Genomic DNA, 17594 nt, shown 5'->3' on the forward strand with positions numbered 1-17594 from the left:
TTCTCCTGAAATCATTATGACCAGTAGATCATGTGGAGGCTGATGTTACCTCAAATCTGAGTCCAGGATAGGACACTGGCGAATTTGTGATTGTAAGATCCAAATATGGCTGATGTGAGACTCAAAAGCATTATACATATAATTATGCTCTCACAATTACAAATTTGACAATTAATACTAAACTTTTCATGCAAATTAATACAAATATATACATACAAATAAAAACTTTACAATATATACAGTTCTTAAAATAGTTTGTAAATTAACAATTAAAGTGCCCCTAATATGGGTTATGAAAGGTTCATATTTTGGTTTTGTTTGGTCCCCAACAACAGGTTGACATGCATGCAAGGTCAAAAAACACTTTCATTTTCTTATAATATGCATTAATTTTTACAGTATTTGCTCAACGATTCATTTTTCCAAACCCCTCCTTTGCATGATGCTAATCTGCGGTGATTGGTCGATTTCATTTAAAGCAGTGTTTGTGAGCTTTTAACACTCCCAAAGCGGCACCTAGTGGCAAAGATTGAATTTGCATTTTCATTCATACCAACACAAAAATCAAATTTTCCCAGTTCTGCGGGCGCAACAAGTGGGTGGACAATATACTAATGTTTCATGTTGATGTCAACATGAAACGGCTTGAGATTCGTTTTAAAAACGACTCATTTCAAAATGTCTTTTGAGAGACAATAACTTTATACACGGTGCACTTTCGGATTTAAAACTTTGCAGGATGTTTTCATTCACTTAGAGCTGTGTTACACACTGCATGAAAGGTAATGTTCAAACTTCCATAATGGGAGCACTTGCATTAATATAGTCTGACATTGTCTTTTAGCCACCTAAACTTTCGCAGCAACAGCAATGTTTCTTCCTGCATTTTAAATGCTATTAAATGTATTATATCGTCATGAAGAGCAGATAAGTGAGTTGCACTGACTGTTTAGCTAGAAGTGAATACAACTGTTGCTCTCTATGTTTTGTGTAATTGGCTGTTTGCTGAAGATATAATTTTTCAGGTGCACGTGCTTCAGAGTGAATAATAAACTCTGGATCAAACTTTTAGTTGACAGAGAACATTTATAGCGAACGTTGTGAGCTCGCTGAACTCGATCTAAAACTGATTTTTTGTTTTATTTTGACAACTCTCAACCTACTCTAAAACTCAACCTACTCTTCAACTAGCTTCATGCAACTGTTGTTTGTGTGTACATAGAACAAGAGTAATGTAGACTTTCTGCATTCACTTACCTTTTGATGTAAAATAAGATATATTCTGTGTGTATGGAGAAAAAGCAAAGCAATCTGGGTTGTCATCCTCCAGAATCAGAGAATTCACTCCAGAACCTTCATGGTTTTGCCATGTCCTCTTCCACACCAACATCATGGCCTAAAAATGTCAACAACATAGAATGCAATTTTTTTTACAAAATGGTAACGCTATCTTTGAGAAAATAGCAAGAGATTCTGCCCTCTAATCATTATTTCATAATTCTTCACCACTAATGAATTTATAATTAATATAGCACTGCTGATACGCTCGTATTATGTGTTGAATAGTTTGATCACTTCATGGCAACAGTTTAATTATAAAGTTAGGTCTGTCACATATTAACTTCGTTAAATTAAAAGTCAACATATTAACTTAGTTAACTTATTAACTTAGATTTATTAAACATGGGCATGTCAGCACATGGACCCTTTTAATATAAAGAACATAAAGCAGTCATTAGGCCAGATTTACTAATAGTTTGCACCAGCATAAACCTTCTTTGGGGTTAAAGAACTACTGTCAGTATTTACTAAAGACACAAAGTGAAACCTTTTTAGTGGCTGATCTTATTGCACATGCATTTGTAGGAGTGTCCCTTTTCAAATAAAAATTTATTGCAGGAGAGCATTTGAATCATGCAACATGATTTACTAAGGTTTGTGGTAGTCAATTTACTGGTATTTGCAGCATTATTTACCACCCAAAAAAGCATATCTTAACCCACTTTGCACTTGACATGGCTGCAATTGTTGCTGCCAGGAGGAGTCACCGCAGAGAACAGACCATGTAGAAGGTAGAGGATTTGTTCCACTTGTATTATCTGGAATGCCAGAGGAAGACATTTTCCAAAAATATCCTTATGTAAATTTGTGCTGCTATTGGTAGATTGTGTTGGTCATTATGGAAATGCATTCGTGTTCTTTAATTTTCACATTGTCATTAGATCACCCACAGAACTTTCCACTCCCATCAGCGCTTTTTTGAAATTGTGCTATCACACTAATTTGCCTTTTTTAGTAAATCTGGCACTTAATGTAAATGGATTAATTGAATTAAATGTAATGGTGACATATTTAATGAGCTCAGAGTTCTTAATCCTGACTTTTTGTTTCAATTGGAAATACATCTACACGCCAAGAAAAATTAGAAGAATTTGTAGTACTGTGCATGCTAATGAGAGGATGAAAGGCGGAACCCCCGCTTCCCCTTATTAGATTGAAATTGCTTTCTCGAGTGGGAGTGCTATCACCCCTAGGAGGAGATGAATTTGGTTAATTTGTGTTTCGACCCCAAGTCATACAATCCAACTTTTGGTCAGTCCAGGTACTCCAGATCAACTTTTGTGAAATTTGGACATTATGCTCACAAGAAGTGTGTATTCATTTTTGACTTTGACCCACAATGACAAATTAAAATATGTATTTGTCTTATATAAAAAAAAATAAAAAAAAATAAAAACAATGAATATAATTTATTAATATTATTTTGACTTTTATTATTAGCATCTCAAATGTCATGTGGATTCAGCAATGACCAAGGAGTTTAAAAACTCTCAGAGTGCTTGGCATGGCAATGGAGATGGCAATGTTAATGTATTTCTTCTACATCAGTTTTTCATTTTAATTTGTCTTCAGAAACACATGCTATCTGGGCTAGTTAAAAAAAAAAAAAAAAAGCCCAGATAGCATATATAAAAAAGCCAAAAAATAAAAATATAAAAAAAAGCAAGATAGGGATAGGACCATATAAGCAATATATTTAAATAATATATTGAATCATCTTGGACTTGGAACAAGAGTTAAAATGAGTCATGCTACTGAGTATTCTTTGTAAATGATTTTATAGTCTTTGCTTAGAATGCTGCTATATTCAGTTCTCTTGATGATATTTTATAAGTAATAAATGCCTACTTCTCAAGCATCGACTAACTACCAAGTGGTAATGGAATCACAAAAGGCCTGAGAGTATAACAAACCTGCTTCATTAACTATTTAGTACATAAGAGTCTACTGCTTGTAACCTTCACCTTATGGCAGTTCACTACTACTTGACCTCATCCTGGTGGCTGTCCTGTGAATATACAGTGGGTAAAATGAGTATTTAACATGTCACCCTTATTTCCAGTGAGTATAATTCTAGAGGTGCTCTTGACATTAAATTTTCACCAGATGTTGGTAACAACCCAAGTATTCCATAGATACAAATAAAACAAAACAAATAAGTTTGGAAATTAAGTGATGTGTAATAAAATGGAATGACTCAGGGCAAAAGTATTGAACTACTTACATTTATTTAATGCTTCGAACAAAAGCCTTTGTTGGTCATGACAGTTTCGAGACGTCTCCTGTATGGAGAAAATAGTCGCATGAATTGCTCAGGTGTGATTTTGGCCCATTCTTCCATACAAACTTCAAATCTTGAAGGTTCTGTGGGCCTCTTCTATGAACTCTGATCTTTAGTTCTTATTTTCTATTGGATTCAAGTCAGGTGATTGACTGGGCCATTCTTGCAGCTTTATTTTATTTTTCTGAAACCAACTGAGAGTTTCCTTGGTTGTATTTTGGATCATTGTCTTGCAGAAAGGTCCGCCCTCATTTCATCTTCATCATCCTGGTACTGTAGGTGTTGGGACTGAACCAGGTAATGTTAATTTCCACTGACTAGGGGCAGGATTGCTTTGTAATTACTGATAGATTTCAGCTGGTGTCTTAGTTTTCCATGTCTTTTTTCACCTTTCTTCATGTGTTAAATACAATTTCCCTGTGTCATTCCATTTTATTTCATATAACTTAATTTCTGCACTTATTTGTTTTGTTTTCTTTGTATGTATGAATTACTTGTTGTTACCGACATCTGGTGATTTGAAGTCATTTCAAGTCATCAGCACCTTTAGAAATATATTTACTGAGAAAAATGGTGATGTGTTCAATATTTATTTTACCCGCTATATTGGCAATGAGATGATATTGATACATTTTATCTTACCTCTTTTCTTTCGGGAGAGAAATGGTGAATTTTGGAGAAGCTGGATAGGATGCTGGAGGTTTCAGCATAACTTTCCACATTTTCCTGTGCATAGTATATATTGCAATTACTAATGCAGACAAAAGCCACATTTCCACCGAAATGACCTGGAACAGTTTGTCCCAGGAACTCTGCATTTCCATCGTGGCCTAAAGTACCGTGAAAATTAGACAAATAGTCTGGTGACATAAGTGCGCGATTGCTCCTTCCAGTCCAGGGCCGTTTCTCAATACCAAGTACGCAAATTTCGGACTTGCGTCCTTGGTAGGTTGGACTTCGCAAGTTCAACTCGGGAGTGTGAACTCCCAGGAAATGGACGACGCAAGTCAGGTAATTGTGCAAATGGAACAGCAGCATACTTGATAACGTCAGTCAGCTCGCCTTGGCTACTGCAATGTTCCTCACTGTAAACATGATATCAAACACTACTGCCTCTTGTCGTTAAAGACACATTATTAATAACCGCAGAAATGTAGTTCAGGGAACGTACATACATTACAATAAAATGAAATATTATATCAAACAGAATTGCCTCTTTTCATTTTAATAAAGTTATAAATATATCTATATAAATTTATATATAAAGTTATGAAACATAACTTTGTGCTCAACCAAAACGATATGACCTGGAACAAATAATAGATTCATGAGACCAAAGACTGCCCATTAGATTTACTCAAAACAAATTATATCTCATGTTAAACCACTACAGCGGCAAATGTCAGAAGGACTTTAACTTTATTTAGATCCTGGTTCCTGGGAAAAGTTCCTGGGGTGGAAATGGGCTTAAATGGATAAACATGAACACAACCTCATATAAAATTATATGCAATACTTTTGGATTGCAATATTTAATCAAATCCATGTTAATTGGGTTTACTCCATGGTATAGTAACTCCTATCAATAATAATTGAAGTTATATAGTCCAGAGTTTATAGGATCTCCAGAGGTAAAAAATTGGATATGCTAGAACAGCGGTTCTTACTTCTGATCCTGGGGAACCCCTGTTCTGCACATTTTTTATGTCTTCCTTATCTGACATGCTCAGTTCAGTTCATGCAGGTCTCCTTTAACAAGCTGATGATCAGAATCAGGTGTGTTAAATAAGGGAGACATGCAAACTGTGCAGATCTGGGGGTCCCCAGGACCAGGATTAATGCTGCCTTCACATGCTATCATAAACTTACTATTTCCCAATTATGAAGTTGTGATTACGAGCTCTTCGAATTCAAGTGATTTGTTGTCAGAAAGAATAAAATGTGAAATTCCATTGGTTGATAACCATACACATTCACCACACTAGTATAGCATCTGCCTAGGATCACTGATGATTGTTGGGGCTTTATGTCTTAGAGACCCTTTTAGCCTTTTGACATTTAGCATATAAATTACAGACCTGGCCCCATATTCTACAGTTATATGGGTGCTAAATTGCCAGTGGTTTTCCCCCATTATCAAGAAGATGCTAAACATATTAATTCTCTGGTCTCCCCATCGGTCTTCAAACACATTCCAAAGAGAAATAAATGACCCCCGGTGCCAGGCACCAACGGCCTGGCTGAGCAGTGGACTACCTCCACAATTACAATACAATTAAATATGCAATTGTTCATATACTGTATATATACTGTAAATATGCACTACTTTAGTTGTTGTTAAAAAAAAAAACAAAAAAAAAAAAATCTAAACGTATAGCACTGACAGCAGCAATCATTTTACCCTCCACCATGTTTAAAGTTTATGACCCGCCCAACTCAGAAACTCGAGTATCAAAATAATTTCTAATAGGACAAAAGGTGAAGCCGTTTTTCGTTTAATCCCGTTCCCATACATGGGGTACTAAATTCTTTTCATTCCTATAAAAAGATCTATTGGTTTTGAGCGAGAAAATAAAAGTTAGCCATGTGTAATCCTGCAGTTTATTTTTTATTATAGTTTAAAGTCGGCAATAGTTCCTTCCTCGCGTAATCGTATTTTGATCGTGAGTGATGATGCTTCGTGTCACGTGCTTCCTGCTAGACCAATAAGGTGGCCGCTTTTCGGAACGACATGTGAACATGAGTCCAAACATGAAGAGTTTGATTCTTCCAATTATAGATAAATTAAATACCATGACTTTCTTTGGCAGCTTTGGTTAGACATTTATGCAACATCTTTATTTGGTTACACTTTATTTCGAAAGTCCACTTTAGACATTCTACTAACTATAAGTAACTTTGCAACTACATGTCTACTAACGCTCAGTATGGTAGTTAGTAGAATAAGCTGACATACTTGCAAAGTTTCTCATACTAAGTATGTTTGTTGTGGACAAATCAAAATAAAGTGTTAGAAGATATTAAGCAGACAGTCTACTAATACTCTAATGACTCCTAGTTGACATGTAGTTACAAAATTACTTACTGTTAGTAGAAGGTCTAAAGTAGACTATCAAAATAAAGTGTTACACTTTATTTTTTCCTCACAACTGTAGAATTTGGACCAATCAGACACACAATTTTGCATTTGATTTAACATATCAATTAGTTATTAGCTTAACAAATAGTCACAGACCCCTCACCCAATACACATACTGGGTGCTAGTATGTCTGTCAATGACTTCAGGCCCCCGGTTCCATGGCAACCGATCTAATAACACTAGTTTTATTGCTCAAAGGAATGCGGGCAGAGCAACACTCACTTCAAACCCCCTCAGGAAAGAGATATCATGCCATAAAAATGGACTCTTCTCTAATTAATTCAAAGAAAAGCCTTTCTTTGAATGAACACACATATCTTCAGGTCATTGTGTATATTATTACTGTTCTTGTATATGTTTTTGTGTATTGTATACTGTTTTATGCATGCTTATGATAGATCACTAGTTAATATCACTTTGACTGTACAATGTTTGGTCTCTATCAATTCGTCTTCGGATGATATAATTGAGAGTGAATATTACATGTTGATACCTATGCAACATATTAGTGTCCTAAGAATCTTTCGTAGTTCGTGCATTAACCCAGGCGAATTACCTATGCAACTTACCATGTTCGAAGACAAAGAGTCGTAAACTTTCCCTCCAAAATTCAAGTCACCATTGGCTTTTTGACTCCCCAGAGGTGTGACCTCTATATCAGATAAAGCTCTCACATCAGTGACACGCCCCCCAGTCAAGGACGAGGAGGATGTGAGCTAGAACTCTTCTGGACGCTTATGTTTTTGTGCCAGGCCTTGCGGCCTTGACTTTCCATTCAACCAAGGATCCTCGATCTCAGCAGATCTCTTTCTTAGATCTTTTTCCCTTTCTACCTGGGAAGAAACTCATAATTACCACTGAGCCAGAATAACATCTTTTGGAGTTCATCACCCTTCAAACCCAGAATAACTTGAAGAACTCCAACACCACCATACCTTCAACCCATCAGAACTTTAATCCGAGACTGCATACGGACACACAAGGCAATGCAAGTATCGTACATTTAACTAAACGAAACAGAGGTTTAGTATAAGTTATAGACCCCGTTATAAACGGCGCTGATGGTTTTAATCAGGTGGTTAACTGACTCTTTCCATAACTGCCTTCTCTTGTTTCTCTAATGGCTTCATTCATCCACTTTGCCCTTTCCCCATGTAGGAGTGATTGTTTGTATGTTTGTTTGTTTGTTAGACTAGTTTGCATTAGTGTTTAGTTAATAAAACTCTTGTGCACAAATTACATGAGTTTCTGATTCTGCCTTGAAAATTAATGTGCCTTTACGATTTTTGATCCTTACTACATGCTCTAATGCATTAAAACTTAGGAAAGTGTTTTCTGTGGCCAAGAAAATATCCTTTCCTAGAGTTGATATGAACTTACACTGAATGTTCGCTGAACGAACAGATTAGTTGATGGAAATTTATTTCTGCTACAGTTATTACTGTAAACCGATATAAATAATTGTATTTAATCATATTTATATACAATTCCCTTTTGAGCTAAAATTTGCTACACAACAATGGATTTCATAATAATGATAGTGATAATCATTTTATAACACATAGAAGCTGATATGCCATGTATTTTAACTTTCACAGTGATCCATACCTTCTCAGGTTGTGACCCTACAAGCGCTTTTTATAAAGCCATATATGGCAAAGGCAAAAGAAAGAGGATTACCTGACTGCATTTACAAATCTGGGTAGCAGTTTTACCCTGGACCAGTCAACCTTTGAACTACTTTGCAAATATGTGAGCCACCAGTATGGCCAGTCATCTGCTGATGACCTACTATTCATGCCCCCAACATGTGATGCCCTGTGCCAGGGATAGGCAACGTCGGTTCTGGAGTGCCGCTGTCCTGCAGAGTTTAGCTCCAACCCTAATCAAATACACCTGAACAAGCTAATCAATGACTTCAGGATTACTAATGCTACAGGCAGGTGAGTTTTTTTTCTTTTTTTTCTTCAGGGTTGGAGCTAAACTCTGCAGGACATCGGCACTCCAAAACTAATGTTGGCTACCCCCTGCCCTGTACCAACACTACAAAATTGCAAACTACCAAGCAGCCATAATGAGATAGTGACCTGGATGACCAGAAATATTGCCCCTGAAAGTGTGTTTCAGGTAGTCCACTGCAGTTGCATGCAAGGCAAATGTAAGACTCAAAGTTGTACTGATTTATGTCAGTTAAGTGGTGACCAGACATGCCACTTCCCGGGGACACGTTCTGCACAGGATATCTAAATTGCCTAAAAACCAGGAGTTGGTTGTTTGCACCACGCAGAATGATCGTTGTATGACATCAAAGTACGTGTCCCTGAGAAGTGGCACATCTGGTCACCTTAAAGTCAGTGCCAATATTGTGCAAATGTTTCCCAGAAAACAGAAGAAAGACATACATTGGATGATGCTCTGATGAGAGTGATAGAGATGAGTAAAGATGTGCTGTGCCATATTTTAGGCTGATTTTGAACTGTAATGAAACTATTGTAGAGTTGTCCATTTTTGGCATTATTGAAAATTAAAGGGGGCGGGATAGCATTTTGAGTAATTTCAGCTAACTTGGGCCAAATTGTATTTTTTTTTAGCTTTCTATGACCACACAGTGTCTACTGAAAATGGTCATGTATAAAAAACTTCACAGTTTTGTTAAATTTACAATGTGTATCTTTAATTATGCTTGGTGACAATCCGTGAAGTTGAAGTGTTTTTTCTATGAATCTTTCATATTTCATGGTCTACATTCACACTTGAGTATACTAATGCACTGGTCTCAAATATTTAGGTACATATATAAATGTCAGTTTGAGATATATTTTGCATTGCTAAAATGAATATAAATAAAGTTACAAAGCAAAACCAACAGCATAAGATTTTTTATTTTTTTTTTCAATTCACAATTATACATTTCTGGATTGTGACAAAATACTGCAGGATATTTTGCAGAGAACTTTAAACCTAAAGTCCAAAAGGGTGTTGTCTATGCAAAAATGTATTGAAAAAAGTAGTGCCCAGGTGTGAGAACAAAATCACTTTCTAGCCACGTTTTCCTAGTTCACCTTATGACCTATAAATTTTCCAGTAGTAATTTTGACTTGAGAGGCCGTTCATGTCCAATTTCTGATTAGGAAAATTGTATTTACGATCATTCCGATAGCACTTGAAGGCAGCAAAAGAACCACTGTACTAGAGCATTTTGGATATTTTAGAGCAAGGGTGTCCAGTCCTGCTGTTGAATGGGGGCATTTGTTTAATGTGAGTTTAGACCAAAGATTCACCATGAGACAAGATGAAATATTTTAACTACTTGCAATAGAAGTTTTGCAACATTCTAACACTTTCTACACTGGGCACATCAAAGCAAGCATTCAAATTCTATGGTAACACTTTATTTTAGGGTCTAAACTAGTTGCTTATTAGCATGCGTATTACTAGAATATTAGCCATTTATTAGTAGTAATTAAGCACATATTAATGCCTTATTCTACATGACCTTATTCTACATCCCTAATCCTAACCAATACCTAAACTTAGCAACTACCTTACTAACTACTAATAAGCAGCAAATTAGGAATTTGTTGAGGGAAAATTTGTAATTAATAGCGAATAAGTGTTCACTATTCTAAAGTGTTCCCAAATCTATTTGTCCTTTTGCTTTATTAAGCACCAGGGTGTGGAGTATGTCAAAAATAATTATTAGGCTACTTGTGTTTATTGTGGACGACTTTGGAGATGAAAGATTGTTGAATAAAGTCATTATTTTTGTTTTCTTTACACACAAAAAGTATTCTCACAGCTTCATAAAATTGCGGTTGAACCTCTGATGTCACATGGACTATTTTACAGTTGTCCTTACTATGTTTCTGGGTCTGGTAACATTTTAGTTACATTGCTACATATGGAGGGTCAGAAAGCTCACGGATTTCATCAAAAATATCTTAATTTGTGTTCCAAAGATGAACGAAGGTCTTATGGGGTTGGAACAACATGAGGGTGAGTAATTAATGACAGGATTTTCATTTTAGGTGAACTGTCCTTAATATATTAAATATTATAAATATTATCATTCATTTGGATTGCCAGACTAAAATTGTCACTCATTTTGTAAATGTGGTCATCATGTCATAGTCATATATCTCTCCACATAGCTTATTCGTACAGTATTTGACAAGGTCACACAATAACTAAGAGTATGTTTACACGACAATGATGTAGCCTACTAAAAATGCAAAAGGTTTTTCCTTCACGTTTCTGAAAAGTTTTGTGTACAGACAATATTGTAAAAACAATCCCAGTTCACAAGAATCCATGAAAATGACTCAAATTACTGTTTTATGCAAACCAGGCCAGTAGTTAGCAATGTCACTTTGTAAAGGAACACTATGCTTCTGCACACATATACATTCTTCACGTATTTGTGCATGCCTACAAATTCACATTTTTGTAGTTTAAACAGGCACAATGACATAATCAAAACTTTTCAAAGTTTTCAGTTTTTAGTTGAAAAAGATATTGTGTAAACGCCCCCTAAAATCTAATTTAAATAGTTTATATAGCAGTGGTGTCCAATCCTGCTTGAAGAGTGTTACCGCAGAGTTTAGCTTTAGCCCCAATTAAACACACCTGAACCAACTAATCAAGGACTTCAAGATTACTAGAGCTAGATATGTTCTAGAGCTCTGCCATAAACTGTTAGACAGGTTGCTTCATATAAATAATAAGGTTTGTTTATGGATAATAGACTTTCATGGGAGGTGCACGTGGCTAATCGGTGTAGAAGGGTGCAACAAAATATGCACTTTTTCAGGAGGCTTAGATTATTTGGAGTGGCTCAAAGGTCAAGTTGTTGTTTTATCATGCCTTTATTGAATCCATCTTACTATATGGTATATATGGCAGCCTGGTTTGGTAATTTGAAAGTTACTCTTAGATCTCAGTTGAACCGTTTGGTGTGTACTGCTATGAAAGTGGTAGGTCTGGGGGTTTACCCCAATTTTCAGTCTATTTTTAATAAGATTATTCTTAAACAGGCAATGAAAATGACTCAGGACCCTTCCCATGTGCTTGAGCAAGAATTTGAATACTTCCATCTGGTCAACGTTTTCATACTCCAATGTCTAGCTTTAACCGTTATAAAAACTCTTTTGTTCCTTTGGTTACAAAATTTTACCCATGGCTGTTTTTCAAAGGTAAAAATTGACTTTTACTAAAATTATGTAATTTACAATCCAATGTTGTTAAAAATTTAGATAAAACCAGATAAAAAAAACGGAGCATTTATACCTATAAGCACCGCGCGGGTCAAATTTACCCACTATATAATGCATGTACTTTTGCGCTGTCATTTTCTTGCCGCTTATGTTTTAACATTGTACATTTCTAGGCAACGCCTGATTACCCGAAGTTTATTGGTGTTGTTCTCTTATTCAAATTATAAATGAAATAACTAAACAAATTAATAATTGGGCCTAGTTGAAGCTGTGCGCTTGAATTTGTCATAGAATCATCCTATACAGTGTGGTGAATTACTATTGCTCATTATTGTCTATTGGAAATTTTAGTAATTTAAATAACATGGGTTATCCTAATATACTGATTACTGACATCGTATTATAATATTACACCACCCAAATATCTATTACCTTCTAATTTTTGTTGTCAGTGCAGGCTTTTTTTAGCTTACTGACCATAATGGATTAGTGTAGGTTGCATTAAAAAGTCTTGAACATAAAACAACAGGCTAAAAATATAGTTGACGACTGGACATGATCATTTCATGACTCTAGACACTTCTTTGTGAAGACAGTGGCATAATACAGTGAAATATTATATTCTTTAGCCATATAAAAACACTTGCCATGTGTGTGGGTAAAATTTACCCGCTGGCGCTTTTAGGTATACAGTGACCTCTGGCAGTTCTAGTGTTAAACTCTAATTCAAGGGACACAACTGTGTGATCGTTATTACTGGTGTTGGTACTTTGTTATGCAGATTTTATCTGTATTGCCGAAAACAAATTTCCCTCATGAGGGACAAATAAAGTAAAGATTGATTGAATAAGAGGTCCCTCCAGAAGCAAGTTTGGACACCTACCATGTTTTTGTGACCCCATATGTGAAGTGCATTATATTACCTCCTTAGAAGACTGAGTCCACTTGTGTAGTAAACTCATGACTGAAAAATACAGCAGTAGCAGCACCAGTGGGTTAACCATTGCAGGCCAACTACCATCTTCATGCAGGGCCAGGATATATGGTTCGGACATGTTGGTCTGGATGAGCGCTGTCAAACCAAACAATCTGGTAAACAGACAGAAATATTAGATGAAAACAAATACAGAAGTGTCAGTGGTTGGTTTGCAAGAAGGAACAGGACTGGGCACCTTTGACTTAAAGCAGTACTTAGTAATTTCACTAATAATGTCCTAAAACGTAAAAACTGACCATTAAAATTCATTGACTACATTTACATGGACATCAGTAACCTAATTATTTACCTTATTCTAAATAAGACAATATTATGATTAAGGTGTTTACATCAGTTGCTTTTAGAATATTCATTTCATGTTCCTGTTTTACATGTTATAGTACATAGATTGATTAATGGCACATGTCATTACGTCCCTACGCGACGCCATCCCCTCCAGAATTTCACGTACTGTATAAACATACAGTTCATCTTCGTTGCTATATGATGCCATATACAGTTTAGGGTGTTTAATTAATTTTATGAAAGCTTCAAGTGCATTTAATTATTTGTCATTCTATACGTGCATACAGACGACAGCATTGTTGAAGCCATGCTCTTCTGTTTGCCATTGTCAGTCCTTGTCTTGTGTTTCCCCCCTCCTGTCGTGTCCCTATTTGGCCATCCTCGTTCCTTTAATTAGTAGTTAATGTGTCCCCAGCCCTGCATGTGATTGCCCCACACCTGTTTCTGTTCTTCCTTGCTAATTTCCCAGTGTTTATAAGCCCTGTGTTTCCTAGCCCCTGTGTCCGGTCTTAACGTCATTTGTGTTCGTCTCTCCCCATGCTCCTCGTCTCATCAATAAACGGATTATTGGTACTCCTACGTCTCCTCGCTCCTTGTATCCCGAGAGGGAACGTGACAGCCATCAAACGGTTGACCACTGCCGTGTGCGTATCCTATCGCAAAATGCAGTGAAAAGTTCTATATGACGGTAATAGTTTGATTAAAGTGTGTACATATACTGCACTTCAATAATGCGAATAAAATAGGAATACTTCACGTCTTAATTCGATTTGTGTTTACTCCGAATATGACTTTAGCTGGATTAAGGTAATCAGAACTCTCTGTTTACATGGTAGATTCTTAATCAGAGTATTGTCTTAATCGTGTTAAAATTGGATTGTTGTTGTCCATGTAAACGTACTCCTTGTAATAATGAAGTGTATTCTAGAGTAGTACTTCTAAAATCTGTCCTGGGGACCCCTAGCCAGTCACATTTTGTATGTCTCCTTACAAAATCATGGGTGCATCCAAAATTGCATTCTTCCCTACTATAGTGGACGGAAAACAGTATGTGATAAAAAAGCACCCGGATGATATGATTGATTCTATCTCATGAGGCCACGGGAGAGGATTTGTGAATGGCAGTGACGTGACTCAAATGACATGGTAGGTCAAGTGATAATGGGAACATGGCAAATGTAGTATGTCCAGATTACATTCATACTACACACATACATAACTATATAGTATATGCAGGGATGGGCAGTATTTCAAATAAATGTATTTGAAATACAAAATACTATTTTGTATTTAAATACCTTTGAAAAAAAATCTAACGTATTTTGTATTTAAATACATTTAATCTTATTATATTTGTATTTTCAAAATACATAAAATACTTTTTGCCGATCAACCTCTTTATAAAGACTGCTGATTTCCTGTATCAACTAGTTCAAACGTGCAACTTTCATGCATGTGAGCTGCAGCTGTATGACACCATCTAGAATTGGGTAATCAAAATTTTCTACTTCCAATTTCAGAAGTCCTGATTAAAACAATGTCACATTCAAGTGCTTTGCTGTTGGAAAGAATAAGAATCGTGGAGGACACCAGGTTTCCTGGGAAAATCTTATTAAAGCCAAAATCATAAATATTTAAGATGTTTAATTTGAATAAAATGTAGCATCCCATTTGTTGACAACTACTGTATATCATCATTCACAGTGGTATCTTTATAGTTAGCTTGTTTTGCTGTGTATAAACCATATAAAATGGTTATTGCACTATGTGCATGACGTTAACATTTAAATAAGGTGATTGTCACGGTGCACACACGAGGAGGACACAGGAACATGCAGACGAGGACGTAAACTCAAATAATAGCCTTTACTGAACACATCAAGGCAAGGCAGGGCAAGACAAGGCAAGGTTTACAGACAGGAAACACCGGGGGTAACGAGTAGACCAGACAAAATCAAACTGAACAGACAGGACTATAAATACACAGGATAATCATAATGAAATGAACACGGCTGGACAAGAATTAACTAATGATTACATATAACAAGGACAGGAAACAAACCAAATATGGAAACATGAGGCAGGAACACATGACACACACGACAGAGGACTGACATAACTCCCCACTCCTGAAAGGCTCGTCCTTAACAGTTCCATCAGGGAGGGGGGGTGGGCGCTCTGGAGGCCCCTCAGGACAGACACGGACCGGAACACTGGACGGGGACCTCCAGAGTGGAACAGACAGACAGAGGCCAAGGTGGAGCTGGGAGCTCAGGAGGCCATGGCAGATGGTCTTCGGGGCCTTGGCCTCGGACCCCTCGGCCTGGCCCCTACAGCCGGATCCCTTTTACTCCCCCTTAAAATTTCCCTGGGGAAGTTAGGGGGTATCAGGAGCCCTCCGGGGCTAGACACACTGAACAGTACAAAACAGGACAGGAACATGACTGGGACAGGACAACCCACAGGAACAGGAACCCCTCCTGGGCAAGCTAGGAAGCTGAGGTTTCTTCTGGGCATGGCATGAATCAGGGGCCCTCACAGGGTCCCTCAGCAACCGCCTCCACTTGCACGACAAGGGGGCAGGCGACTGGAAATTGCCTCCGCAGCCACTACAAGAAGAGCTGCCTGCCCCAGACGAGTCTCCGTGGACAAGACCGACCGACATGACATGATTAAAACGTTCCTGTGGGCACAACACAACAAAACCGGCACTCCTGGCCGGAACAAAGAACCAGCGGCGGCCGGCGGGCTTGACTCCGTGGCGATCCGGCGGGCTTGACTCCCGCGAATGGCGGCGGCATCATCTCCCACGAACGGCGGGCTCGGTGAGCCGCGGACAGCGGCGTCACTTGGGGGAGCCGCCGACGGTGGGTTGGCTTTCCCCACGGACGGCGGACTTGGGTGAGACGCGGACGGCGGCGGATAACTCCCGCGATAGGTGGGCTGGAGGGATCGCGGCACTCGCGGTGATCCTGCCGAACTCCCACGCCGACTTGCAGTGGGCTATGGCAGGATCACGAGTGGCGACTTACATGCTGCGGGATAAACACACAGGAACAAAACAAAAAATAGAAAAAACGAACAAAACAAAACTAGGTGAAGGGGCGCCGCTTACTGTATTGGTCTGGTCTTCTGTCACTGTGCACACACGAGGAGGACACAGGAACACGCAGACGAGGACATAAACTCAAATAATAGTCTTTACTGAACACATCAAGGCAAGGCAGAGCAAGACAAGGCAAGGCTTACAGACAGGAAACACCGGGGGGTAACGAGTAGACCAGACAAAATCAAACTGAACAGACAGAACTATAAATACACAGGATAATCATAATGAGACGAACACGGCTGGACAAGAATTAACTAATGATTACATATAACAAGGACTGGAAACAAACCAAATATGGAAACATGAGGCAGGAACACATGACACACACGACAGAGGACAGACAGTGATCTTGCTTTTGTGGGAACAAAAAAACATACATGTCCCAGCAGGTAAAAAAATAGAGCACTAGCAATGGGAACATAGCATTAGCACTAGTCAGTCTTGTTAGTTTTTTTTTTTTTTTGGTCAGATTTTGGTTTTATCAACTACCCTGCAAACAAGCCTGCACTGGCCCTTTACGGCCCACCTAGGGCTGCCAGCGCAGGGCCCCTGAGAATTTGCTCATTGGCAAAATGTTGGCCCCTTAGCACTGGCCCTGCATAGGCAGTCCTCACCTAGTCTCCAGGAAGCCTAAGCGCTGTTTTATTGAAAATAATAAAGTTTGAAGTCACTGTTATGGAGGTAGTTATGGAGGCTTTAGTTGGGCTCTTGACCCTTGACTTCTTAACCATAATTTTTCTCTGGCTGCTATAACTGTGTGTTTCTGAAGCACATTTGTTATAGCAAAAGTTGTGAGAAGACAAACTGATCAGATGTTGATGGTTACTTATTGATGATTCAGTCATCATGTAGTGTCCTGATTCACTGATCTCATTCAGAGGCTGATATCTGAGAACATTACTTAGTGATGGGTCGTTCTTGAACGATTCGTTCATTTTGAACGAATCTTTAATGTGACTCGGGAAGAACGAGTCGTCTCGGGGAGTGATTCGTTCAGTCGCGCATGCGCATTGCACAGCATTCTCGGGTTTGAGTCATTCGTTCATCACGTGACAGCCCCATACGCTTAACCAATGCAGCCTGAGCCGGAAAGAGAATTGATTAGTTCGTCTATATCGAGTCTCGGGTTTGAGTCGTTCGTTCTTTTGTCACGTGACGTGACAGTTTTGGACAGAGAAATTAGTTAATTTACAACCTTCCTTACAAACGGGTGCATAGTCATTATTAT

The 17594-nt window shown here is 37.9% G+C and overlaps 1 protein-coding gene across 1 annotated transcript in view; it reads right to left on the minus strand.

The window, feature by feature from the left end:
• Positions 1-17594, minus strand: part of LOC306875608 (piezo-type mechanosensitive ion channel component 2) — a gene marked incomplete at both ends in the record, with an annotated part of 550584 nt that overhangs the window by 439612 nt on the left and 93378 nt on the right. Inside the window, 2 exon segments of the mRNA XM_079426295.1 lie at positions 1258-1396; positions 12899-13064. Of these exon segments, the coding sequence (XP_079282421.1) occupies positions 1258-1396; positions 12899-13064 (305 nt within the window).

This window comes from Barbus barbus (assembly GCF_936440315.1).
Source record: "Barbus barbus genome assembly, chromosome: 10".
In the NCBI taxonomy this organism is placed as follows: domain Eukaryota; kingdom Metazoa; phylum Chordata; class Actinopteri; order Cypriniformes; family Cyprinidae; genus Barbus; species Barbus barbus.